This window comes from Pseudophryne corroboree, chromosome 5 (assembly GCF_028390025.1).
Source record: "Pseudophryne corroboree isolate aPseCor3 chromosome 5, aPseCor3.hap2, whole genome shotgun sequence".
Taxonomy (NCBI): Eukaryota; Metazoa; Chordata; class Amphibia; order Anura; family Myobatrachidae; genus Pseudophryne; species Pseudophryne corroboree.
In genome coordinates, this window is record NC_086448.1 from 835,922,395 (window position 1) to 835,949,989 (window position 27,595).

Sequence of the window (27,595 nt, forward strand, 5' to 3'; positions counted from 1 at the left end):
GGGGTACAAGCTGGAATTCGAGGCGTCCCCACCCCGCCGGTTCCTAAAATCTGCCTTGCCGATTGCTCCCTCAGACAGGGAGGCGGTGCTAGCGGCAATTCACAAGCTGTATTCCCAGCAGGTGATAATCAAGGTACCCCTACTTCAACAAGGCCGGGGTTATTATTCCACACTATTTGTGGTACCGAAACCGGATGGTTCGGTGAGACCCATTCTAAATTTGAAATCCTTGAACACATACATAAAGAAATTCAAGTTCAAGATGGAATCGCTCAGGGCGGTTATTGCAAGCCTGGACGAGGGGGATTACATGGTATCCCTGGACATCAAGGATGCTTACTTGCATGTCCCCATTTACCATCCTCACCAGGAGTACCTCAGATTTGTGGTACAGGATTGCCATTACCAGTTCCAGACGCTGCCGTTTGGACTGTCCACGGCACCGAGGGTATTTACCAAGGTTATGGCGGAAATGATGATACTCCTTCGAAGAAAGGGAGTTTTAATTATCCCGTACTTGGACGATCTCCTAATAAAAGCGAGGTCCAAGGAACAGTTGTTGGTGGGAGTAGCACTATCTCAGGAAGTGCTGCACCAGCACGGCTGGATTCTGAATATCCCAAAGTCACAGCTGGTTCCGACGACACGGCTACTGTTCCTGGGTATGATTCTGGATACAGTCCAGAAAAAAGTGTTTCTCCCGGAGGAGAAAGCCAAGGAGCTGTCATCTCTAGTCAGAGACCTCCTGAAACCGAAACAGGTATCAGTGCATCACTGCACGCGGGTCCTGGGAAAGATGGTGGCTTCTTACGAAGCAATTCCCTTCGGCAGGTTCCATGCCAGAATCTTTCAGTGGGACCTGTTGGACCAGTGGTCCGGATCGCATCTTCAGATGCATCGCTTGATAACCCTGTCTCCAAGAACCAGGGTGTCTCTACTGTGGTGGCTGCAGAGTGCCCATCTTCTAGAGGGCCGCAGGTTCGGCATACAGGACTGGGTCCTGGTGACCACGGATGCCAGCCTTCGAGGCTGGGGGGCAGTCACACAGGGAAGAAACTTCCAAGGACTATGGTCGAGTCAGGAGACTTCCCTTCACATAAATATTCTGGAACTAAGGGCCATCTACAATGCCCTAAGTCAAGCAAAATCCCTGCTCCTACACCAGCCGGTGCTGATCCAGTCAGACAACATCACGGCAGTCGCCCATGTAAATCGACAGGGCAGCACAAGAAGCAGGATGGCGATGGCAGAAGCCACAAGAATTCTCCGATGGGCGGAGAATCATGTACTAGCACTGTCAGCAGTGTTCATTCCGGGAGTGGACAACTGGGAAGCAGACTTCCTCAGCAGACACGACCTCCACCCGGGAGAGTGGGGACTTCATCCAGAAGTCTTCCAGATGCTGGTAAACCGTTGGGAAAAACCACAGGTGGACATGATGGCGTCCCGCCTCAACAAAAAGTTAAAATGATATTGCGCCAGGTCAAGGGACCCTCAGGCGATAGCTGTGGACGCTCTAGTGACACCGTGGGTGTACCAGTCGGTTTATGTGTTCCCTCCTCTGCCTCTCATACCAAAGGTATTGAGAATAATAAGAAAGCGAGGAGTAAACACAATTCTCGTGGTTCCGGATTGGCCAAGACGAGCGTGGTACCCGGAACTTCAAGAGATGCTCTCAGAGGACCCGTGGCCTCTACCGCTCAGACAGGACCTGCTACAGCAGGGGCCCTGTCTGTTCCAAGACTTACCGCGGCTGCGTTTGACGGCATGGCGGTTGAGCACCGGATCCTGAAGGAAAAGGGTATTCCGGAAGAAGTCATTCCTACGCTTATTAAGGCCAGGAAAGATGTTACGGCAACGCATTATCACCGTATATGGCGAAAATATGTTGCATGGTGCGAGGCCAATAAGGCCCCAACAGAGGAACTTCAACTAGGTCGATTTCTGCATTTCCTGCAAGCAGGAGTGGATATGGGCCTAAAACTAGGCTCCATTAAAGTACAGATCTCGGCTCTGTCGATTTTCTTTCAAAAAGAACTAGCTTCAGTACCTGAAGTTCAGACTTTTGTAAAAGGAGTGCTGCATATTCAGCCCCCGTTTGTGCCTCCAGTGGCACCTTGGGATCTCAACGTGATGTTGAGTTTCTTAAAATCGCATTGGTTTGAGCCACTAAAAACCGTGGATCTAAAATATCTCACATGGAAAGTGGTCATGTTATTAGCCTTGGCTTCAGCCAGGCGAGTGTCAGAATTGGCGGCTTTATCATGTAAAAGCCCTTATCTGATTTTCCATATGGATAGGGCAGAGTTGAGGACTCGTCCCCAATTTCTCCCTAAGGTGGTGTCAGCGTTTCACCTGAACCAGCCTATTGTGGTGCCGGCGACTACTAGTGAATTGGAGGACTCCAAGTTGCTAGACGTTGTCAGGGCCCTGAAAATATATGTTTCCAGGACGGCTGGAGTCAGAAAATCTGACTCGCTGTTTATCCTGTATGCACCCAACAAGCTGGGTGCTCCTGCTTCTAAGCAGTCTATTGCTCGCTGGATTTGTAAGTACAATTCAGCTTGCACATTCTGTGGCAGGCATACCACAGCCAAAATCTGTAAAGGCCCATTCCACAAGGAAGGTGGGCTCATCTTGGGCGGCTGCCCGAGGGGTCTCGGCTTTACAACTTTGCCGAGCAGCTACTTGGTCAGGGGCAAACACGTTTGCAAAATTCTACAAATTTGATACCCTGGCTGAGGAGGACCTGGAGTTCTCTCATTCGGTGCTACAGAGTCATCCGCACTCTCCCGCCCGTTTGGGAGCTTTGGTATAATCCCCATGGTCCTTACGGAGTTCCCAGCATCCACTAGGACGTTAGAGAAAATAAGAATTTACTCACCGGTAATTCTATTTCTCGTAGTCCGTAGTGGATGCTGGGCGCCCATCCCAAGTGCGGATTGTCTGCAATACTTGTAAATAGTTATTGTTAACTAAAGGGTTATTGTTGAGCCATCTGTTGAGAGGCTCAGTTGTTTTCATACTGTCAAACTGGATAAAGTATCACGAGTTGTACGGTGTGATTGGTGTGGCTGGTAAGAGTCTTACCCGGGATTCTAAATCCTTCCTTATTATGTCTGCTCGTCCGGGCACGGTGTCCTAACTGAGGCTTGGAGGAGGGTTATAGTGGGAGGAGCCAGTGCACACCAGGTAGTCATAAATCTTTCTAGAGTGCCCAGCCTCCTTCGGAGCCCGCTATTCCCCATGGTCCTTACGGAGTTCCCAGCATCCACTACGGACTACGAGAAATAGAATTACCGGTGAGTAAATTCTTATTTTACCCTACATGCAGAAGCAGCCAGTATTTACCCTACATGCAGAAGCAGCCAGTATTTACCCTACATGCAGAAGCAGCTAGTATTTACCCTGCATGCAAATGTAGCCAGTATTTACCCTGCGTGCAAAAGCAGCCAGTATTTACCCTGCGTGCAAAAGCAGCCAGTATTTACCCTGCGTGCAAAAGCAGCCAGTATTTACCCTGCGTGCAAGAAATAGATGAATGGATTTGCACCCTTTCAATGCAGCATGGTTTGTCCAGGTACAAATTGTTTTTTTTTTTTTGCTCCCAACGCTGATACAGCCCCTATGTGTCGCCTGCCTGTACCTGGGCTTTCCCCATACGTATAACACCCAGGTAAGCCCCTATGTGTACCCTGCCTGTACCTGGGCTTTCCCCATACGTATAACACCCAGGTAAGCCCCTATGTGTTCCCTGCCTGTACCTGGGCTTTCCCCATACGTATAACACCCAGGTAAGCCCCTCTGTGTTCCCTGCCTGTACCTGGGCTTTCCCCATACGTATAACACCCAGGTAAGCCCCTCTGTGTTCCCTGCCTGTACCTGGGCTTTCCCCATACGTATAACACCCAGGTAAGCCCCTCTGTGTTTCCTGCCTGTACCTGGGCTTTCCCCATACATATAACACCCAGGTAAGCCCCTCTGTGTTCCCTGCCTGTACCTGGGCTTTCCCCATACATATAACACCCAGGTAAGCCCCTATGTGTTCCCTGCCTGTACCTGGGCTTTCCCCATACATATAACACCCAGGTAAGCCCCTCTGTGTTCCCTGCCTGTACCTGGGCTTTCCCCATACATATAACACCCAGGTAAGCCCCTCTGTGTTCCCTGCCTGTACCTGGGCTTTCCCCATACGTATAACACCCAGGTAAGCCCCTATGTGTTCCCTGCCTGTACCTGGGCTTTCCCCATACGTATAACACCCAGGTAAGCCCCTCTGTGTTCCCTGCCTGTACCTGGGCTTTCCCCATACGTATAACACCCAGGTAAGCCCCTCTGTGTTCCCTGCCTGTACCTGGGCTTTCCCCATACGTATAACACCCAGGTAAGCCCCTCTGTGTTCCCTGCCTGTACCTGGGCTTTCCCCATACTTATAACACCCAGGTAAGCCCCTCTGTGTTCCCTGCCTGTACCTGGGCTTTCCCCATACATATAACACCCAGGTAAGCCCCTCTGTGTTCCCTGCCTGTACCTGGGCTTTCCCCATACATATAACACCCAGGTAAGCCCCTCTGTGTTCCCTGCCTGTACCTGGGCTTTCCCCATACATATAACACCCAGGTAAGCCCCTCTGTGTTCCCTGCCTGTACCTGGGCTTTCCCCATACATATAACACCCAGGTAAGCCCCTCTGTGTTCCCTGCCTGTACCTGGGCTTTCCCCATACATATAACACCCAGGTAAGCCCCTCTGTGTTTCCTGCCTGTACCTGGGCTTTCCCCATACATATAACACCCAGGTAAGCCCCTCTGTGTTCCCTGCCTGTACCTGGGCTTTCCCCATACATATAACACCCAGGTAAGCCCCTATGTGTTCCCTGCCTGTACCTGGGCTTTCCCCATACATATAACACCCAGGTAAGCCCCTCTGTGTTCCCTGCCTGTACCTGGGCTTTCCCCATACATATAACACCCAGGTAAGCCCCTCTGTGTTCCCTGCCTGTACCTGGGCTTTCCCCATACGTATAACACCCAGGTAAGCCCCTATGTGTTCCCTGCCTGTACCTGGGCTTTCCCCATACGTATAACACCCAGGTAAGCCCCTCTGTGTTCCCTGCCTGTACCTGGGCTTTCCCCATACATATAACACCCAGGTAAGCCCCTCTGTGTTCCCTGCCTGTACCTGGGCTTTCCCCATACATATAACACCCAGGTAAGCCCCTCTGTGTTCCCTGCCTGTACCTGGGCTTTCCCCATACATATAACACCCAGGTAAGCCCCTCTGTGTTCCCTGCCTGTACCTGGGCTTTCCCCATACATATAACACCCAGGTAAGCCCCTCTGTGTTCCCTGCCTGTACCTGGGCTTTCCCCATACATATAACACCCAGGTAAGCCCCTCTGTGTTCCCTGCCTGTACCTGGGCTTTCCCCATACGTATAACACCCAGGTAAGCCCCTCTATGTTCCCTGCCCGTACCTGGGCTTTCCCCATACGTATAACACCCAGGTAAACACCATGTGCTGTATACATGCCAATCGCTTGTATCCTGGATCCCTGAGTTCCTGATCTGTGGCGGCAGCAGGTTACAGCGCTAAGGGAGCGAGCGTCATGTGCGACAAGCAGCGCTATAAATTATACATGATTGGCGCTGGCAGGTTAATCTCGCCGGCCTTCCCGGATGTAATAACAAGATGCCTACGCACTATATAGACCTCAGAAAAAGAGAGATGAAGGACAATATTCTATAAAGAAGCAGCAGGAGAGGCAGAATTTCCAGGGACTGTACCAGTAGGGAAGGAGACCGTTGCAGAATGCATGGCTTCCCGGGAAAACTTATGGCGGGTATTGTCATCATTACATTGTGTATTACTTGTAGCTCGCTGACCTGAACAAGCGAATGCCAGCTGAAGCCTGCATGCTGCCAGCCAAGTCCCGCACACCCAGATACGAGCGCCAACAAGCCCTGCGTCCCAACACCCCTCACACCATTACCCTGCAGCCCTTCCGGAATTTGCGCCTTCCCAAAAGACTCCGCCTCATCTACTTCTTTGCCAGGACGCGACTGGCTCAGAGGATCATCATGGTAAGGATCACACGCGTGTATTTCTTATATTTGCCTTCCTTTTTGTAAAATGATGAGGTTTCTCCTTCTTCTAATCCGGGGGACACTGCTCACCATGGGGTCCGCAGGACCTGGCACTTGTGGTGTAACGTTTGTCTAGTTCATAGTGTACTCCTTTTTAGTTTATAGCGACAGACCGTGACCAACATCCGTAGTAAAGATGGTTCCGTTCCATATTAAATGGAAGCGATGTGAAAATTCAACTGAAATCTTACTTAAAAAAATAAAATAGAAATACCCTGGGGATAAAGAGTTGTTTAATGGAATACATTGTAAAATTAGTCAGGCAATTGTACGTTACAAACTTCCTTAAATGTATCATTTGCAGAAGACTGTTTATTATAAACGTATCCTCCGTAGTGACGGTTGAATGTGCGCGGTAACCGTAAGTTACTCTTTAATTTGTCTTTAGACAGGAACTGTGGTCTGGATTGGAATCCTGTTGTATACCGACCCTACCGGCCTTCGCACCTACCTGACTACGGTTCAGGTCACAGAGCAGAGTCCTATGGGCGAAGCAGGGGTGCCCCCTCTTCCTGTGCCCGTCCTGCCAGCTTCTGACCCCCAGAGCTCACTCTCTATCTTCCCTACCGGCTCCTCACAACTGCTGGATAACCAGTCTCAAAGAGACCACCAGGAGGTACTGGAGACCCTCCGAGGGGGATTGGAGGTAAGCCCCAGAGGCTGGGTAGAAAGCCACCCAAAGGACCAAAGCAAACTCAGACCACAGACTAAGGAGGACCAGGCCTACACGGAGGTGACCTGGGGCCCAGAGGATCAGGAAACCTGGAGGAAGCTGTCCTTCCGCCACTGGCCTACACTCTTCAGCTACTATAACATCACCCTGGCCAAGAAGTGAGTGTCCCAATAGGACAGGTGGAAATAGATCTCTTCCCGCTGCAAAGTTGGGATTCTCATATAATACAGAGACCAATTAGTATTTCTCTGTTTCAAGTTAAAGAGCAGAATCGTTGTTCTTCACATTGTCATTACCAATAGAATCCTCATTATTGAGGCTCTAGCTCCCCTCTATTGATCGGCACCTTGTAACATACGCAGTCACACCACACACATGTACACACCACACACATGTACACACCACACACATGTACACACCACACCCATGTACACACCACACACATGAACACACCACACACATGAACACACCACACACATGTACACACCACACAATGAGATAAGCTTCTGATCTGTAATGTTAGTAGACGCTCAGGCTGATGTCTCTCTGGGTGTAGGTACATCAGCATCTTACCAATGATTCCCATCACCCTGTACCTCACCCCGGAGGAGGTGTCTGAGGCCCGACACCCACATGAAGCTCAGAACTCCCACATCTTCCAACCCCAGCGGGACGGACGTCCAGAGGACGACAAAGCAGTTCCTCCTCCCGGCAAAGCTCAGGGGCACGTAGATGTCACCTTGTACAAGTAAGAGAGAGGATGTCTCCCGTGTCCATTCTTTACCTCCCGTCTGTTCCCCGCCCCTAGCCAAACTCTCATCTCTGTCCTCATCTTCCTCTTCTGCTCGTCCGCCCCTGTCCCTTTCCTCCCTCCCCCAGTCCCTCATCTTCCTCTTTACTGCTGCTCGTCTGCCCTTCCCCCTACTCCCTCCCCCAGTCCCTCATATTCCTCTTTACTGCTGCTTGTCTGCCCCTGTCCCCCTATCCCTCCCCCAGTCCCTCATCTTCCTCTTTACTGCTGCTTGTCTGCCCCTGTCCCCCTACTCCCTCCCCCAGTCCCTCATCTTCCTCTTTACTGCTGCTCGTCTGCCTCTGTCCCGCTACTCCCTCCCCGTCCCTCATCTTCCTTTTTACTGCTGCTCGTCTGCCCCTGTCCCCCTACTCCCTCCCCCAGTCCCTCATCTTCCTCTTTACTGCTTCTCATCTGCCCCTGTCCCCCTACTCCCTCCCCCAGTCCCTCATCTTCCTCTTTACTGCTGCTCATCTGCCCCTGTCCCCCTACTCCCTCCCCCAGTCCCTCATCTTCCTCTTTACTGCTGCTCATCTGCCCCTGTCCCCCTACTCCCTCCCCCAGACCCTCATCTTCCTCTTTACTGCTTCTCATCTGCCCCTGTCCCCCTACTCCCTCCCCCAGTTCCTCATCTTCCTCTTTACTGCTGCTCATCTGCCCCTGTCCCCCTACTCCTTCCCCCAGTCCCTCATCTTCCTCTTTACTGCTGCTCGTCTGCCCCTGTCCCCCTATTCCCTCCCCCAGTCCCTCATCTTCCTTTTTACTGCAGCTCGTCTGCCCCTGTCCCCCTACTCCCTCCCCCAGTCCTTCATCTTCCTCTTTACTGCTGCTCGTCTGCCCCTGTCCCCCTACTCCCTCCCCCAATCCCTCATCTTCCTCTTTACTGCTGCTCGTCTGCCCCTGTCCCCCTACTCCCTCCCCCAGTCCCTCATCTTCCTCTTTACTGCTGCTCGTCTGCCCCTGTACCCCTACTCCTTCCCCCAGTCCCTCATCTTCCTCTTTACTGCTGCTCGTCTGCCCCCCTACTCCCTCCCCTAGTCCCTCATCTTCCTCTTTACTGCTGCTCGTCTGCCCCTGTCCCCCTACTCCCTCCCCCAGTCCCTCATCTTCCTCTTTACTGCTGCTCGTCTGCCCCTGTCCCCCTACTCCCTCCCCAGTCCCTCATCTTCCTCTTTACTGCTGCTCGTCTGCCCCTGTCCCCCTACTCCTTCCCCCAGTCCCTCATCTTCCTCTTTACTGCTGCTCGTCTGCCCCTGTCCCCCTACTCCCTCCCCCAGTCCTTCATCTTCCTCTTTACTGCTTCTCGTCTGCCCGTCCCCCTTCTCCCTCCCCCAGTCCCTCATCTTCCTCTTTACTGCTGCTCGTCTGCCCCTGTCCCCCTACTCCCTCCCCCAGTCCCTCATCTTCCTCTTTACTGCTGCTTGTCTGCCCCTATCCCCCTACTCCCTCCCCCAGTCCCTCATCTCCCTCTTTACTGCTGCTCATCTGCCCCTGTCCCCCTACTCCCTCCCCCTACTCCCTCATCTTCCTTTTTACTGCAGCTCGTCTGCCCCTGTCCCCCTACTCCCTCCCCGTCCCTCATCTTCCTTTTTACTGCAGCTCGTCTGCCCCTGTCCCCCTACTCCCTCCCCCAGTCCCTCATCTTCCTTTTTACTGCAGCTCGTCTGCCCCTGTCCCCCTACCCCCTCCCCCAGTCCCTCATCTTCCTTTTTACTGCAGCTCGTCTGCCCCTGTCCCCCTACTCCCTCCCCGTCCCTCATCTTCCTTTTTACTGCAGCTCGTCTGCCCCTGTCCCCCTACTCCCTCCCCCAGTCCCTCATCTTCCTCTTTACTGCTGCTCGTCTTCCCCTGTCCCCCTACTCCTTCCCCCAGTGCCTCATCTTCCTCTTTACTGCTGCTCATCTGCCCCTGTCCCCCTACTCCCTCCCCCAGTCCTTCATCTTCCTCTTTACTGCTGCTCGTCTGCCCCTGTCCCCCTACTCCCTCCCCGTCCCTCATCTTCCTCTTTACTGCTGCTCATCTGCCCGTCCCCCTACTCCCTCCCCCGGTCCCTCATCTTCCTCTTTACTGCTGCTCATCTGCCCCTGTCCCCCTACTCCCTCCCCCAGTCCCTCATCCTCCTCTTTACTGCTGCTCGTCTGCCCCTGCCCCCCTACTCCCTCCCCTAGTCCTTCATCTTCCTCTTTACTGCTTCTCGTCTGCCCGTCCCCCTACTCCATCCCCCAGTCCCTCATCTCCCTCTTTACTGCTGCTCGTCTGCCCCTGTCCCCCTACTCCCTCCCCCAGTCCCTCATCTCCCTCTTTACTGCTGCTCATCTGCCCCTGTCCCCCTACTCCCTCCCCCAGTCCCTCATCTTCCTCTTTACTGCTGCTCGTCTGCCCCTGTCCCCCTACTCCCTCCCCCAGTCCCTCATCTTCCTCTTTACTGCTGCTCATCTGCCCCTGTCCCCCTACTCCCTCCCCCAGTCCCTCATCTTCCTCTTTACTGCTGCTCGTCTGCCCCTGTCCCCCTACTCCTTCCCCCAGTCCCTCATCTTCCTCTTTACTGCTGCTCGTCTGCCCCCCTACTCCCTCCCCCAGTCCCTCATCTTCCTCTTTACTGCTGCACGTCTGCCCCTGTCCCCCTACTCCCTCCCCCAGTCCCTCATCTTCCTCTTTACTGCTGCTCGTCTGCCCCTGTCCCCCTACTCCCTCCCCCAGTCCTTCATCTTCCTCTTTACTGCTTCTCGTCTGCCCGTCCCCCTACTCCTTCCCCCAGTCCCTCATCTTCCTCTTTACTGCTGCTCGTCTGCCCCTGTCCCCCTACTCCCTCCCCCAGTCCCTCATCTTCCTCTTTACTGCTGCTCATCTGCCCCTGTCCCCCTACTCCCTCCCCCAGTCCCTCATATTCCTCTTTACTGCTTCTCGTCTGCCCCTGTCCCCCTACTCCCTCCCCCAGTCCCTCATATTCCTCTTTACTGCTGCTCGTCTGCTCCTGTCCCCCTACTCCTTCCCCCAGTCCCTCATCTTCCTCTTTACTGCTTCTCGTCTGCCCCCTTACTCCCTCCCCCAGTCCCTCATCTTCCTCTTTACTGCTGCACGTCTGCCCCTGTCCCCCTACTCCCTCCCCCAGTCCCTCATCTTCCTCTTTACTGCTGCTCGTCTGCCCCTGTCCCCCTACTCCCTCCCCCAGTCCTTCATCTTCCTCTTTACTGCTTCTCGTCTGCCCGTCCCCCTACTCCTTCCCCCAGTCCCTCATCTTCCTCTTTACTGCTGCTCGTCTGCCCCTGTCCCCCTACTCCCTCCCCCAGTCCCTCATCTTCCTCTTTACTGCTGCTCATCTGCCCCTGTCCCCCTACTCCCTCCCCCAGTCCCTCATATTCCTCTTTACTGCTTCTCGTCTGCCCCTGTCCCCCTACTCCCTCCCCCAGTCCCTCATATTCCTCTTTACTGCTGCTCGTCTGCCCCTGTCCCCCTACTCCTTCCCCCAGTCCCTCATCTTCCTCTTTACTGCTTCTCGTCTGCCCCTGTCCCCCTACTCCCTCCCCCAGTCCCTCATATTCCTCTTTACTGCTGCTCGTCTGCCCCTGTCCCCCTACTCCTTCCCCCAGTCCCTCATATTCCTCTTTACTGCTGCTTGTCTGCCCCTGTCCCCCTACTCCCTCCCCCAGTCCCTCATATTCCTCTTTACTGCTTCTCGTCTGCCCCTGTCCCCCTACTCCCTCCCCCAGTCCCTCATCTTCCTCTTTACTGCTGGTCGTCTGCCCCTGTCTCCCTACTCCTTCCCCCAGTCCCTCATCTTCCTCTTTACTGCTGCTCGTCCCCCCCTGTCCCCCTACTCCCTCCCCCAGACCCTCATCTTCCTCTTTACTGCTGCTCGTCTGCCCCTGTCCCCCTACTCCCTCCCCCAGTCCCTCATCTTCCTCTTTACTGCTGCTCGTCTGCCTCTCCCCCTACTCCCTCCCCCAGACCCTCATCTTCCTCTTTACTGCTGCTCGTCTGCCTCTGTCCCCCTACTCCCTCCCCCAGTCCCTTATCTTCCTCTTTACTGCTTCTCATCTGCCCCTGTCCCCCTACTCCCTCCCCCAATCCCTCATCTTCCTCTTTACTGCTGCTCGTCTGCCCCTGTCCCCCTACTCCCTCCCCCAGTCCCTCATCTTCCTCTTTACTGCTGCTCGTCTGCCCCTGTACCCCTACTCCTTCCCCCAGTCCCTCATCTTACTCTTTACTGCTGCTCGTCTGCCCCCCTACTCCCTCCCCCAGTCCCTCATCTTCCTCTTTACTGCTGCTCGTCTGCCCCTGTCCCCCTACTCCCTCCCCCAGTCCCTCATCTTCCTCTTTACTGCTTCTCATCTGCCCCTGTCCCCCTACTCCCTCCCCCAGTCCCTCATCTTCCTCTTTACTGCTGCTCGTCTGCCCCCCTACTCCCTCCCCCAGTCCCTCATCTTCCTCTTTACTGCTGCTCGTCTGCCCCTGTCCCCCTACTCCCTCCCCCAGTCCCTCATCTTCCTCTTTACTGCTGCTCGTCTGCCCCTGTCCCCCTACTCCCTCCCCCAGTCCCTCATCTTCCTCTTTACTGCTGCTCGTCTGCCCCCCTACTCCCTCCCCCAGTCCCTCATCTTCCTCTTTACTGCTGCTCGTCTGCCCCTGTCCCCCTACTCCCTCCCCCAGTCCCTCATCTTCCTCTTTACTGCTGCTCGTCTGCCCCTGTCCCCCTACTCCCTCCCCCAGTCCCTCATCTTCCTCTTTACTGCTGCTCGTCTGCCCCTGTCCCCCTACTCCCTCCCCCAGTCCCTCATCTTCCTCTTTACTGCTGCTCGTCTGCCCCTGTCCCCCTACTCCTTCCCCCAGTCCCTCATCTTCCTCTTTACTGCTGCTCGTCTTCCCCCCTACTCCCTCCCCCAGTCCCTCATCTTCCTCTTTACTGCTGCTCGTCTGCCCCTGTCCCCCTACTCCCTCCACCAGACCCTCATCTTCCTCTTTACTGCTGCTCGTCTGCCCCTGTCCCCCTACTCCCTCCCCCAGTCCCTCATCTTCCTCTTTACTGCTGCTCGTCTGCCCCTGTCCCCCTACTCCCTCCCCCAGTCCCTCATCTTCCTCTTTACTGCTGCTCGTCTGCCCCTGTCCCCCTACTCCCTCCCCCAGTCCCTCATCTTCCTCTTTACTGCTGCTCGTCTGCCCCTGTCCCCCTACTCCTTCCCCCAGTCCCTCATCTTCCTCTTTACTGCTGCTCGTCTGCCCCCCTACTCCCTCCCCCAGTCCCTCATCTTCCTCTTTACTGCTGCTCGTCTGCCCCTGTCCCCCTACTCCCTCCCCCAGTCCCTCATCTTCCTCTTTACTGCTGCTCGTCTGCCCCTGTCCCCCTACTCCCTCCCCCAGTCCCTCATCTTCCTCTTTACTGCTGCTCGTCTGCCCCTGTACCCCTACTCCTTCCCCCAGTCCCTCATCTTCCTCTTTACTGCTGCTCGTCTGCCCCCCTACTCCCTCCCCCAGTCCCTCATCTTCCTCTTTACTGCTGCTCGTCTGCCCCTGTCCCCCTCCTCCTTCCCCCAGTCCCTCATCTTCCTCTTTACTGCTGCTCGTCTGCCCCCCTACTCCCTCCCCCAGTCCCTCATCTTCCTCTTTACTGCTGCACGTCTGCCCCTGTCCCCCTACTCCCTCCCCCAGTCCCTCATATTCCTCTTTACTGCTGCTCGTCTGCCCCTGTCCCCCTACTCCTTCCCCCAGTCCCTCATCTTCCTCTTTACTGCTTCTCGTCTGCCCCTGTCCCCCTACTCCCTCCCCGTCCCTCATCTTCCTCTTTACTGCTGCTCGTCTGCCCCTGTCCCCCTACTCCTTCCCCCAGTCCCTCATCTTCCTCTTTACTGCTGCTCGTCTGCCCCTGTCCCCCTACTCCCTCCCCCAGTCCCTCATCTTCCTCTTTACTGCTGCTCATCTGCCCCTGTCCCCCTACTCCCTCCCCCAGTCCCTCATATTCCTCTTTACTGCTTCTCGTCTGCCCCTGTCCCCCTACTCCCTCCCCCAGTCCCTCATATTCCTCTTTACTGCTGCTCGTCTGCCCCTGTCCCCCTACTCCCTCCCTCAGTCCCTCATATTCCTCTTTACTGCTGCTCGTCTGCCCCTGTCCCCCTACTCCTTCCCCCAGTCCCTCATATTCCTCTTTACTGCTGCTTGTCTGCCCCTGTCCCCCTACTCCCTCCCCCAGTGCCTCATATTCCTCTTTACTGCTTCTCGTCTGCCCCTGTCCCCCTACTCCCTCCCCCAGTCCCTCATCTTCCTCTTTACTGCTGGTCGTCTGCCCCTGTCTCCCTACTCCTTCCCCCAGTCCCTCATCTTCCTCTTTACTGCTGCTCGTCCCCCCCTGTCCCCCTACTCCCTCCCCCAGACCCTCATCTTCCTCTTTACTGCTGCTCGTCTGCCCCTGTCCCCCTACTCCCTCCCCCAGACCCTCATCTTCCTCTTTACTGCTGCTCGTCTGCCTCTGTCCCCCTACTCCCTCCCCCAGTCCCTTATCTTCCTCTTTACTGCTTCTCATCTGCCCCTGTCCCCCTACTCCCTCCCCCAATCCCTCATCTTCCTCTTTACTGCTGCTCGTCTGCCCCTGTCCCCCTACTCCCTCCCCCAGTCCCTCATCTTCCTCTTTACTGCTGCTCGTCTGCCCCTGTCCCCCTACTCCTTCCCCCAGTCCCTCATCTTCCTCTTTACTGCTGCTCGTCTGCCCCCCTACTCCCTCCCCCAGTCCCTCATCTTCCTCTTTACTGCTGCTCGTCTGCCCCAGTCTCCCTACTCCTTCCCCCAGTCCCTCATCTTCCTCTTTACTGCTGCTCGTCCCCCCCTGTCCCCCTACTCCCTCCCCCAGTCCCTCATCTTCCTCTTTACTGCTGCTCGTCTGCCCCTGTCCCCCTACTCCCTCCCCCAGACCCTCATCTTCCTCTTTACTGCTGCTCGTCTGCCCCTGTCCCCCTACTCCCTCCCCCAGACCCTCATCTTCCTCTTTACTGCTGCTCGTCTGCCCCTGTCCCCCTACTCCCTCCCCCAGTCCCTCATCTTCCTCTTTACTGCTTCTCATCTGCCCCTGTCCCCCTACTCCCTCCCCCAGTCCCTCATCTTCCTCTTTACTGCTGCTCGTCTGCCCCCCTACTCCCTCCCCCAGTCCCTCATCTTCCTCTTTACTGCTGCTCGTCTGCCCCTGTCCCCCTACTCCCTCCCCCAGTCCCTCATCTTCCTCTTTACTGCTGCTCGTCTGCCCCTGTCCCCCTACTCCCTCCCCCAGTCCCTAATCTTCCTCTTTACTGCTGCTCGTCTGCCCCCCTACTCCCTCCCCCAGTCCCTCATCTTCCTCTTTACTGCTGCTCGTCTGCCCCTGTCCCCCTACTCCCTCCCCCAGTCCCTCATCTTCCTCTTTACTGCTGCTCGTCTGCCCCTGTCCCCCTACTCCCTCCCCCAGTCCCTCATCTTCCTCTTTACTGCTGCTCGTCTGCCCCTGTCCCCCTACTCCCTCCCCCAGTCCCTCATCTTCCTCTTTATTGCTGCTCGTCTGCCCCTGTCCCCCTACTCCGTCCCCCAGTACCTCATCTTCCTCTTTACTGCTGCTCGTCTGCCCCCCTACTCCCTCCCCCAGTCCCTCATCTTCCTCTTTACTGCTGCTCGTCTGCCCCCCTACTCCCTCCCCCAGTCCCTCATCTTCCTCTTTACTGCTGCTCGTCTGCCCCTGTCCCCCTACTCCCTCCACCAGACCCTCATCTTCCTCTTTACTGCTGCTCGTCTGCCCCTGTCCCCCTACTCCCTCCCCCAGTCCCTCATCTTCCTCTTTACTGCTGCTCGTCTGCCCCTGTCCCCCTACTCCCTCCCCCAGTCCCTCATCTTCCTCTTTACTGCTGCTCGTCTGCCCCTGTCCCCCTACTCCCTCCCCCAGTCCCTCATCTTCCTCTTTACTGCTGCTCGTCTGCCCCTGTCCCCCTACTCCTTCCCCCAGTCCCTCATCTTCCTCTTTACTGCTGCTCGTCTGCCCCCCTACTCCCTCCCCCAGTCCCTCATCTTCCTCTTTACTGCTGCTCGTCTGCCCCTGTCCCCCTACTCCCTCCCCCAGTCCCTCATCTTCCTCTTTACTGCTGCTCGTCTGCCCCTGTCCCCCTACTCCCTCCCCCAGTCCCTCATCTTCCTCTTTACTGCTGCTCGTCTGCCCCTGTACCCCTACTCCTTCCCCCAGTCCCTCATCTTCCTCTTTACTGCTGCTCGTCTGCCCCCCTACTCCCTCCCCCAGTCCCTCATCTTCCTCTTTACTGCTGCTCGTCTGCCCCCCTACTCCCTCCCCCAGTCCCTCATCTTCCTCTTTACTGCTGCTCGTCTTCCCCCCTACTCCCTCCCCCAGTCCCTCATCTTCCTCTTTACTGCTGCTCGTCTGCCCCAGTCCCTCATCTTCCTCTTTACTGCTGCTCGTCTGCCCCTGTCCCCCTACTCCTTCCCCCAGTCCCTCTTCTTCCTCTTTACTGCTGCTCGTCTGCCCCTGTCCCCCTACTCCCTCCCCCAGTCCCTCATCTTCCTCTTTACTGCTGCTCGTCTGCCCCTGTCCCCCTACTCCTTCCCCCAGTCCCTCTTCTTCCTCTTTACTGCTGCTTGTCTGCCCCTGTCCCCCTACTCCCTCCCCCAGTCCCTCATCTTCCTCTTTACTGCTGCTCGTCTGCCCCTGTCCCCCTACTCCTTCCCCCAGTCCCTCATCTTCCTCTTTACTGCTGCTCGTCTGCCCCTGTCCCCCTACTCCTTCCCCCAGTCCCTCATCTTCCTCTTTACTGCTGCTCGTCTGCCCCTGTCCCCCTACTCCCTCCCCCAGACCCTCATCTTCCTCTTTACTGCTGCTCGTCTGCCCCTGTCCCCCTACTCCCTCCCCGTCCCTCATCTTCCTCTTTACTGCTGCTCGTCTGCCCCTGTCCCCCTACTCCTTCCCCCAGTCCCTCATCTTCCTCTTTACTGCTGGTCGTCTGCCCCTGTCTCCCTACTCCCTCCCCGTCCCTCATCTTCCTCTTTACTGCTGCTCGTCCCCCCCTTACCCCCTACTCCCTCATCTTCCTCTTTACTGCTGCTCGTCCCCCCCTGTCCCCCTGCTCCCTCCCCGTCCCTCATCTTCCTCTTTACTGCTGCTCGTCTGCCCGTCCCCCTACTCCCTCCCCCAGTCCCTCATCTTCCTCTTTACTGCTGCTCGTCTGCCCGTCCCCCTACTCCCTCCCCCATCCCCTCGTCTTCCTCTTTACTGCAGCTCGTCTGCCCCTGTCCCCCTACTCCTTCCCCCAGTCCCTCATATTCCTCTTTACTGCTGCTCGTCTGCCCCTGTCCCCCTACTCCCTCCCCCAGTCCCTCATCTTCCTGTTTACCGCTGCTCACCTTGTCCCTGCCATGCCTCGTCCCCCCCTGTCTCCCTACTCCCTCCCCCAGTCCTTCAGTTAAACGCCTCTTCCAGATTTCATCCATTGTTGTCCACGTCTATCTACAGAGTTGCTGCTTTGGGTCTAGCTTCTGGGATTTTTCTGGTTCTACTTCTCTTCTGTCTGTACCGGCTGCTGTGCCCTAAAAACTATGGACAGAACGGGCTGTCTCACAACCGGCGTAAGAAGGGGGACCTGCCGTGCGATGACTACGGTTACTCACCGCCTGAGACCGAAATCGTGCCACTGGTTCTGAGAGGTCATCTCATGGTGCGTATACTGGACACCTGTGTGTTTATAGGATGATACTTCAGTAGTGATGCAGTCTCTCATCTTCTCCCTTCTCTCTCTTTCATGCTTTAAAATCTCTACCCCTCTCTCTCTCTCTGTCTTTCCTTCCCACTGTTCCCATCTCCCCAATTGCTCTCTGTTCCCCTTTCGATCTCTCCTGTTCCCCTGTCTCTCTCTGGATCCTCTCTGCCTCCCGCTATCTCTACCTCGCTCTCTCTCTCTGTTCCATTCTTTCTCCCTCGCCTCTCGCTATCTGCCTCTCGCTATCTCTGCCTCCCGCTATCTCTGCCTCCCGCTATCTCTACCCCTCTCTCTCTCTCTGTGTTCCATTCTTTCTCTCTCGCCTCTCATCTGTCTCTGCCTCCCGCTATCTCTACCTCTCTCTCTCGCCTCTCGCTGTCTCTGCCTTCCTCTATCTCTAGCCCTCTCTCTCTCTCTGTTCCATTCTTTCTCTCTCGCCTCTCATCTGTCTCTGCCTCCCGCTATCTCTACCTCTCTCTATCGCCTCTCATCTGTCTCTGCCTCCCGCTATCTCTACCTCTCTCTATCGCCTCTCATCTGTCTCTGCCTTCCTCTATCTCTACCTCTCTCTCGCCTCTCATCTGTCTCTACCTCCCGCTATCTCTACCCCTCTCTCTCTCGCCTCTCATCTGTCTCTGCCTCCCGCTATCTCTACCTCTCTCTCATCTGTCTCTGCCTCCCTCTATCTCTACCATTTTCTCTCTCTCTCTGTTCCATTCTCTTTCTCTCTCGCCTCTCATCTATCTCTGCCTCCCGCTATCTCTACCCCTCTCTCTCTCTCGCCTCTCATCTGTCTCTGCCTCCCGCTATCTCTACCATTCTCTCTCTCTCGCCTCTCATCTGTCTCTGCCTCCCGCTATCTCTACCATTCTCTCTCTCTCGCCTCTCATCTGACTCTGCCTCCCGCTATCTCTACCCCTCTCTCTCTCTCTCTCTCCTCTCATCTGTCTCTGCCTCCCGCTATCTCTACCTCTCTCTCGCCTCTCATCTGTCTCTGCCTCCCTCTATCTCTACCATTTTCTCTCTCTCTCTGTTCCATTCTCTTTCTCTCTCGCCTCTCATCTATCTCTGCCTCCCGCTATCTCTACCCCTCTCTCTCTCTCGCCTCTCATCTGTCTCTGCCTCCCGCTATCTCTACCATTCTCTCTCTCTCGCCTCTCATCTATCTCTGCCTCCCGCTATCTCTACCCCTCTCTCTCTCTCGCCTCTCATCTGTCTCTGCCTCCCGCTATCTCTACCATTCTCTCTCTCTCGCCTCTCATCTGTCTCTGCCTCCCGCTATCTCTACCATTCTCTCTCTCGCCTCTCATCTGACTCTGCCTCCCGCTATCTCTACCCCTCTCTCTCTCTCGCCTCTCATCTGTCTCTGCCTCCCGCTATCTCTACCATTCTCTCTCTCTCGCCTCTCATCTGACTCTGCCTCTCGCTATCTCTACCGCTCAGTCTCTGTTCCATTCTCTCTCTCTCGCCTCTCATCTGTCTCTGCCTCCCGCTATCTCTACCTCTCTCTCTCGCCTCTCATCTGTCTCTGCCTCCCACTATCTCTACCATTTTCTCTCTCTCTCTCTCTGTTCCATTCTCTTTCTCTCTTGTCTCTGCCTCCCGCTATCTCTACCATTCTCTCTCTCTGTTCCATTCTTTCTCTCTCGCCTCTCATCTGTCTCTGCCTCCCGCTATCTCTACCTCTCTCTCTCGCCTCTCGCTGTCTCTGCCTCCCTCTATCTCTAGCCCTCTCTCTCTCTCTGTTCCATTCTTTCTCTCTCGCCTCTCATCTGTCTCTGCCTTCCACTATCTCTACCATTCTCTCTCTCTCTGTTCCATTCTCTCTCTCGCCTCTCATCTGTCTCTGCCTCCCGCTATCTCTACCTCTCTCTCTCGCCTCTCGCTGTCTCTGCCTCCCTCTATCTCTAGCCCTCTCTCTCTCTCTGTTCCATTCTTTCTCTCTCGCCTCTCATCTGTCTCTGCCTCCCGCTATCTCTACCATTCTCTCTCTCTCTGTTCCATTCTCTCTCTCGCCTCTCATCTGTCTCTGCCTCCCGCTATCTCTACCTCTCTCTCTCTCGCCTCTCGCTGTCTCTGCCTCCCTCTATCTCTAGCCCTCTCTCTCTCTCTGTTCCATTCTTTCTCTCTCGCCTCTCATCTGTCTCTGCCTCCCGCTATCTCTACCATTCTCTCTCTCTCGCCTCTCATCTATCTCTGCCTCCCGCTATCTCTACCCCTCTCTCTCTCTCGCCTCTCATCTGTCTCTGCCTCCCGCTATCTCTACCATTCTCTCTCTCTCGCCTCTCATCTGTCTCTGCCTCCCGCTATCTCTACCATTCTCTCTCTCTCGCCTCTCATCTGACTCTGCCTCCCGCTCTCTCTCTCTCGCCTCTCATCTGTCTCTGCCTCCCGCTATCTCTACCATTCTCTCTCTCTCGCCTCTCATCTGTCTCTGCCTCCCGCTATCTCTACCATTCTCTCTCTCTCGCCTCTCATCTGACTCTGCCTCCCGCTATCTCTACCTCTCTCTCTCGCCTCTCGCTGTCTCTGCCTCCCTCTATCTCTAGCCCTCTCTCTCTCTCTGTTCCATTCTTTCTCTCTCGCCTCTCATCTGTCTCTGCCTTCCACTATCTCTACCTCTCTCTCGCCTCTCATCTGTCTCTGCCTCCCGCTATCTCTACCTCTCTCTCTCTGTTCCATTCTTTCTCTCTCGCCTCTCATCTGTCTCTGCCTCCCGCTATCTCTACCTCTCTCTCTCGCCTCTCGCTGTCTCTGCCTCCCTCTATCTCTAGCCCTCTCTCTCTCTCTGTTCCATTCTTTCTCTCTCGCCTCTCATCTGTCTCTGCCTTCCACTATCTCTACCTCTCTCTCGCCTCTCATCTGTCTCTGCCTCCCGCTATCTCTACCTCTCTCTCTCTGTTCCATTCTCTTTCTCTCTTGTCTCTGCCTCCCGCTATCTCTACCATTCTCTCTCTCTCTGTTCCATTCTCTCTCTCGCCTCTCATCTGTCTCTGCCTCCCGCTATCTCTACCCCTCTCTCTCTCGCCTCTCATCTGTCTCTACCTCCCGCTATCTCTACCATTTTCTCTAACGTCCTAGTGGATGCTGGGGACTCCGTCAGGACCATGGGGAATAGCGGGCTCCGCAGGAGACAGGGCACATCTAAAAAACTTTTTAGGTCACATGGTGTGTACTGGCTCCTCCCCCTATGACCCTCCTCCAAGCTTCAGTTAGGTTTCTGTGCCCGGCCGAGTAGGGTGCAACCTGGATGGCTCTCTTATAGAGCTGTTTAGAAAAGTCTTTTTTAGGTTTAAACTAATCAGTGATTCCTGCTGGCGACAGGATCACTGCAACGTGGGACTTAGGGGAGAGACTTGCAACTCACCTGCGTGCAGGAGGATTGAAGTCTTAGGCTACTGGACACTGAGCTCCAGAGGGAGTCGGAACACAGGTCAGCCTGGGGTTCGTCCCGGAGCCGCGCCGCCGATCCCCCTTACAGACGCTGAAGACGGCGGAGACGGAGGTCCGGTGACAGGCGGCAGAAGGCTTCACAGTCTTCATAGAGGTAGCGCACAGCACTGCAGCTGTGCGCCATTGTTGTCTCACAGGCTCACTGACACGGTCACGGAGGGTGCAGGGCGCTGCTGGGGGCGCCCTGGGCAGCAATATAAATACCTAATTTGGCAAAAGAAATACACCACATATAGCCATTAAGGCTATATGTATGTATTTTAACCCAGGCCAGTATTAAAAAACCGGGAGGAAAAGCCCGCCGAGAAAGGGGCGGAGCTTATTCTCCTCAGCACACAGCGCCATTTTCCCTCACAGAAAGGCTGAGGGGAAGGCTCCCAGGCTCTCCCCTGCACTGCACTACAGAAACAGGGTTAAAACAGAGAGGGGGGGCAATGATTTGGCGATATAAATATATATTAAATGCTATAAGGGAGGAACACTTATAGAAAGGTTGTCCCTGTATAATTATAGCATTTTGGTGTGTGCTGGCAAACTCTCCCTCTGTCTCCCCAAAGGGCTAGTGGGTCCTGTCCTCTATCAGAGCATTCCCTGTGTGTGTGCTGTAGGTCGGTACGTGTGTGTCGACATGTATGAGGAAAATGTTGGTGAGGAGACGGAGCAAATTGCCTGTAATAGTGATGTCACTCTCTAGGGAGTCGACACCGGAATGGATGGCTTACTTATGGAATTACGTGATAATGTCAACACGCTGCAAGCCGGTTGACGACATGAGACAGCCGGCGGACAAATTAGTATTGGTCCAGGCGTCTCAGACACCGTCAGGGGCTTGTAAAAACGCCCATTTACCTCAGTCGGTCGACAGACACTGACACGGACACTGACCCCAGTGTCGACGGTGAAGAAACAAACGTATTTTTCCTTTAGGGCCACAAGTTACATGTTAAGGGCAATGAAGGAGGTGTTACATATTTCTGATACCACAAGTACCACAAATAAGGGTATTTTGTAGGGTGGGAATAAACTACTTGTAGTTTTGCCTGAATCAGATAAATTAAATGAAGTGTGTGATGATACGTGGGGTTCCTCCGATAGAAAGTTATGGGCGGTATACCCTTTCCCGCCAGAAGTAAGGGCGAGTTGGAAAACACACCTTAGGGTGGATAAGGCGCTCACACGCTTATAAAAACATGGCGTTACCGTCTCCAGATACGGCCGCCTCAAGGAGCCAGCTGATAGGAAGCTGGAAAATATCATAACAGTATATACACACATACTGGTGTTATACTACGACCAGCAATCGCCTCAGCCTGGATGTGCAGCGCTGAGGGGGCTTGGTCGGATTTCCTGACTGAAAATTTTGATACCCTTGACAGGGACAAGATTTTATTTACTATAGAGCATTTTAAGGATGCATTTCTATATATGCGGGATGCGCAGAGGCATATATTGCATTCTGGCATCAAGAGTAAATGTGATGTACATATCTGCCAGACGAAGACACGACAGTGGTCAGGTGAGGCAGATTACAGACGGCATATGGAAGTATTGCCGTATAAAGGGGCGGTCCATTGGACCTGGTGGCCATGGCAACAGCTGAAAAATCCACCTTTTTTGTTACCCCGAGTCACATATCGGCAAGAAAGGACACAGTCTTTTCAGTCTCAGTCCTTTCGTCCCCATACGGGCAGGCGGGCAAAGGCCAGTCATATCTGCCCAGGGGTAGAGGAAAGGGAAGAAGACTGCAGCAAGCAGCCCATTCCCAGGAACAGAAGCCCCTCACAGCTTCTGCCAAGTCCGCAGGATAACGCTGGGGCCGTACAAGCGGACTCAGGTGCGGTAGGGGGTCATCTCAAGAGTTTCAGCACGCAGTGGGCTCACTCGCAAGGGAACTCCGGGATCCTACATGTAGTATCCCAGGTGTACATTAGAAATTCGAGACGTCTCCCCCTCACACAATTCACAGGCTGTATTCCCAGCAGGTGATAATCAAAGTACCCCTCTTACAGAAGGGGGTAGTATTCCACACTATATTGTGGTACTGAAGCCAACCGGCTCGGTGAGATCTGAAATATTTGAACACTTACATACAAGCGTTCAAATCAAGATGGAGTCACTCGGAGCAGTGATAGCGAACCAGGAAGAAGGGGACGATATGGTGTCACTGGATATCAGGGACGCTTACCTACAGGTCCAAATTTGCCCTTCTCACCAAGGGTACTTCAGGTTCCTGGTACAGAACTGTCACTATCAGTTCAGACGCTGCCGTTTGGATTGTCCACGGCGCCCCGGGTCTTTACCAAGGTAATGGCCGGAATGATGAATTTTCTTAAAAGAAACATGGACGCTTTCCTGATAAGGGCAAGGTCCAGAGAACAGTTGGAGGTCGGAGTAGCACTATCTTAAGTAGTGCTACGACAGCACAAGTGGATTCTAAATATTCCAAAATCGCAGCTTTTTCCGACGACACGTCTACTGTTCCTAGGGATGATTCTGGACACAGTCCAGAAAAACGTGTTTCTCCCAGTGGAGAAAGCCAGGGAGTTATCCGAGCTAATCGGGATCCTCCTAAAACCAGGAAAAGTGTCAGTGCATCATTGCACAAGAGTCCTGGTAAAAATGGTGGCTTATTACGAAGCAATTCCATTCGGCAGATTTCCCGCAAGAACTCTTCAATGGGATCTGCTGGACAAATGGTCCGGATCGCATCCTCAGATGCATCAGCGGATAACCCTATATCCAAGGACAAGGGTGTCTCTCCTGTGGTGATTACAGAGTGCTCATCTTCTAGAGGGCCGCAGATTCGGCATTCAGGATTGGATGCCGGTGACCACGGAGGCCAGCCTGAGAGGCTGGGGAACAGTCACACAGGGAAAAAATTTCCAGGGAAGTGTGATTAAGTCTGGAGAATTCTCTCCGCATAAATAAGCTTAGAGCAAATATATAATGCTCCAAACTTAGCAAGACCTCTGCTTCAAGGTCAGCCGGTATTGATCCAGTGGGATAACATCACGGCAGTCGCCCACGTAAACAGAAATGGCGGCACAAGAAGCAGGAGGGCAGTGACAAAACTGCAAGGATTTTTCGCTAGGCGGAAAATCATGTGATAGCACTGTCAGCAGTGTTCTTTCCGGGAGTGGACGACTGGGAAGCAGACTTCCTCAGCAGGCATGACCTCCACCCGGGAGAGTGGAAACTTCATAGGGAAGTTTTTCAGCATGATTGTGGACCGTTGGCAAAGACCAAAGGTGGACATGATGGCGTCCCGCCCGAACAAAAAACGGGACAGGTGTTCCGCCAGGTCTTGAGACCTTCAGGCGATAGCTGTGGATGTTCTGGTAACACCGTGGGTGTACCAGTCAGTGTATGTGTTCCCTCCTCTGTTTCTCATAACCAAGGTATTGAGAATTATAAGACATAGAGGAGTACGAACTATACTAGTGGCTCCGGATTGGCCAAGAGGGACTTGGTACCCGGAACTTCAAGAGATGCTCACAGAGGACTAAGGGCCTGGGGAGCTAAGAAGGGACTTGCTTCAGCAAGTACCATGTATATTCCAAGACTTACCGCGGCTGCGTGTGACGGCATGGCGGTTGAATGCCGGATCCTGAAGGGAAAAGGCATTCCATAAGAGGTCATACCTACCTTGGTCAAAGCCAGGAAGGAGGTGACCGCACAACGTCATCACCACATGTGGTGAAAATATGTTGCGTGGGTAAGGCCAGGAAGGCTCCACGAAGGAAATTCAACTAGGTCGATTTCTGCACTTCCTGAAAACAGGAGTGTTTTGAGCCTCAAATTGGGGTTCATTAAGATTTAAATTTCGGCCCTGTAGATTTTCTTCCAGAAAAAATTGACTTCAGTTCCTGAAGTCCAGATTGTAAAGGGTGTATTGCATATACAGTTCTTTTGTGCCTCTAGGGGCACCGTGAGATCTCAACATAGTGTTGGGATTCCTTAAAATCATATTGGTTTGAACCGCTCAAATCTGTGGATTTGAAATATCTCACATGGAAAGTGACCATGCTGTTGACCAATATCTCACATGGAAAGTGACCATGTTGTTAGCCCTGGCCTCGGCCAGGCGATTGTCAGAATGGGCGGCTTTGTCTTACAAAAGCCCATATTAAAATTTTCCATTTGAACAGGGCAGAACTGGGACTCGTCTCCAGTTTCTTCCTAAAGGGGTGTCAGCGTTTTCACCTGAAACAACCTATTGTGGTGCCTGCGGCTACTGGGGACTTGGAGGACTCCAAGTTACTAGACGTTGTCAGGGCCCTAAAAATATATATATATATATATAGTTAGGACGGCTGGAGTCAGAAAGTCTGACTTGCTGTTTATATTGTATGCACCCAACAAGCTGGGTGCTCCTGCTTATAAGCTGTCTATTGCACGCTGGATTTGTAGTACAATTCAGCGTACACATTCTGTGGCAGGCCTGCCACAGCCGAAATATGTAGATGCCCATTCCACAAGGAAGGTGGCCTCATCCTGGGCGGCTGCCGAGGAGTCTCGGCATTATAACTTTGCCGAGCAGCTACGTGGTCAGGGGAGAACACGTTTGTAAAATTTTACAAATTTGATACTCTGGCTAAAGAGGACCTGGAGTTCTCTCATTCGGTGCTGCAGAGTCATCCGCACTCTCCCGCCCGTTTGGGAGCTTTGGTATAATCCCCATGGTCCTGACGGAGTCCCCAGCATCCACTAGGACGTTAGAGAAAATAAGAATTTACTTACCGATAATTCTATTTCTCGTAGTCCGTAGTGGATGCTGGGCGCCCATCCCAAGTGCGGATTGTCTGCAATGCTTGTACATAGTTATTGTTACAAAAATCGGGTTATTACTATTGTTGTGAGCCATCTTTTCAGAGGCTACTTCGTTTTGTTATCATACTGTTAACTGGGTTCAGATCACAAGTTGTACGGTGTGATTGGTGTGGCTGGTATGAGTCTTACCCGGGATTCAAGATCCTTCCTTATTGTGTACGCTCGTCCGGGCACAGTACCTAACTGAAGCTTGGAGGAGGGTCATAGGGGGAGGAGCCAGTACACACCATGTGACCTAAAAAGTTTTTTAGATGTGCCCTGTCTCCTGCGGAGCCCGCTATTCCCCATGGTCCTGACGGAGTCCCCAGCATCCACTACGGACTACGAGAAATAGAATTATCGGTAAGTAAATTCTTATTTTCTCTCTCTCTCTGTTCCATTCTTTCTCTCTCGCCTCTCATCTGTCTCTACCTCCCGCTATCTCTACCATTTTCTCTCTCTCTCTGTTCCATTCTTTCTCTCTCGCCTCTCATCTGTCTCTACCTCCCGCTATCTCTACCATTTTCTCTCTCTCTCTGTTCCATTCTTTCTCTCTCGCCTCTCATCTGTCTCTACCTCCCGCTATCTCTAACCCCCACTCTCTCTGACTCTGTCTCTCTCTCACAGGACATTGAGTGTCTGGCCAGCGACGGTATGCTGTTAGTGAGCTGCTGTTTGGCCGGTCAGATCCGCGTGTGGGACGCACAGACTGGAGATTGTCTCACTGTTATTCCTAAGCACGGGTGAGCTGGAAGTGTTTATTACTATATGTACACAGCAGGAAGCCTTCTGTATTATACTGAGGCAGGCGGCCGGCTTACCCTGCACATAGTGCTTACACCCCATATAGGGTGCACAAAGTTATTATTGAGTCACTTGTTACCCAGGATAAATACTAAATAAGTAAAATAAAGATATATTTTTTTTAAATTAGACTTGTGTTGTGTAAGATCTCCTGGATTTATGTTACGTGGCACGTGGCGAGTGTGGCTATACGTGGGCAGTATAAGATGTAACACACAGATCCCGCTATAAGTATTGTGCATTCATAGAAGAGCAAGGTGCCACGTAGAATATGAAGTGACATAGTTATTGCCACATATCATTGTACAACTCTACACAGCAGGGGTATTCAACATATGGCCCTCCTGCTGTTGTGGAACTACACATCCCAGCATTCCCTAATAGCAGTACTGTAACACGGCATGCTGAGATGTGTAGTCCCACAACAGCCGGAAGGCCGCACGCTGTAGCGTTGTAGACTGCAGCTGGGCGTTACATAACGGTGGCTTTCTCTTACACCCAGGCTGCGCAGAGACAGTAGTGGCATCTTTGAGTATCAGGACACCTGGGACCAGTTATCAGATTGTAAATACAGCCCTGAGGACTCCCTGGAGAACGGCTACCTGCTGAAGAGGAGACCCACCACCGCCCAGCCCCCCCTCTTCTACGACCAGCCAGACCTGTCCAGCTTCATAGATTCAAACTTCTCTGAGCAGGTCAGACAGAAGGATCCCGGGAATGACCAGCAGGGGGCAGACACTGCCGGATATGACTTCAGCAGCCTGGTGCAGTGTGCCTACGAGGAACATGGGGCTTCCGGCATGGGCACATTCTCCCCGGTCTTCTCACCTGCTCCATATGGACATTGCCAGCTTGCTCCAGCAGGACGGAGCAGGTCGCCTGGAAGCCGCGCAGAGGGGGGATGCGTTTCTGCCAGGAGGAAAAGCTCGGCAGAAGAGCTTGTGTTCTGTAATGGGACGTCTTCCCCGGTCTCCGGCTGGGCAGAAGACTTTGACAGTTCTGTGTGGAGTTTGGGGCTCCAGGGAAACCTGATTGTAGCCGGGCGGAGTAATGGGAAGCTGGAGGTGAGGGAGACACTGACCTGTATGTACTAGGAATGTTATCAGGAACTGTTCTGTATTGTATGTAGTGTGGGAGTAATCCGCACAATGAGCGGTGACTGAGTAATCACATGATGCTTAATAATACTTGCCAGTCCCGGGATCAGTGGC

At 53.8% G+C, this 27,595-nt stretch overlaps 1 protein-coding gene across 1 annotated transcript; it reads left to right on the plus strand.

The window, feature by feature from the left end:
* The first annotated feature begins 5,607 nt into the window (after positions 1-5,607).
* On the plus strand, positions 5,608-27,493 carry SCAP (SREBF chaperone). The gene is made up of 7 exons (XM_063925275.1): positions 5,608-5,679; positions 5,876-6,082; positions 6,534-6,976; positions 7,375-7,566; positions 17,075-17,276; positions 26,208-26,323; positions 26,887-27,493. Exons 1-7 carry the CDS (start codon positions 5,608-5,610, stop codon positions 27,476-27,478), a joined length of 1,824 nt encoding a protein of 607 aa, XP_063781345.1. The 3' UTR covers positions 27,479-27,493.
* Positions 27,494-27,595: the final 102 nt, after the last annotated feature.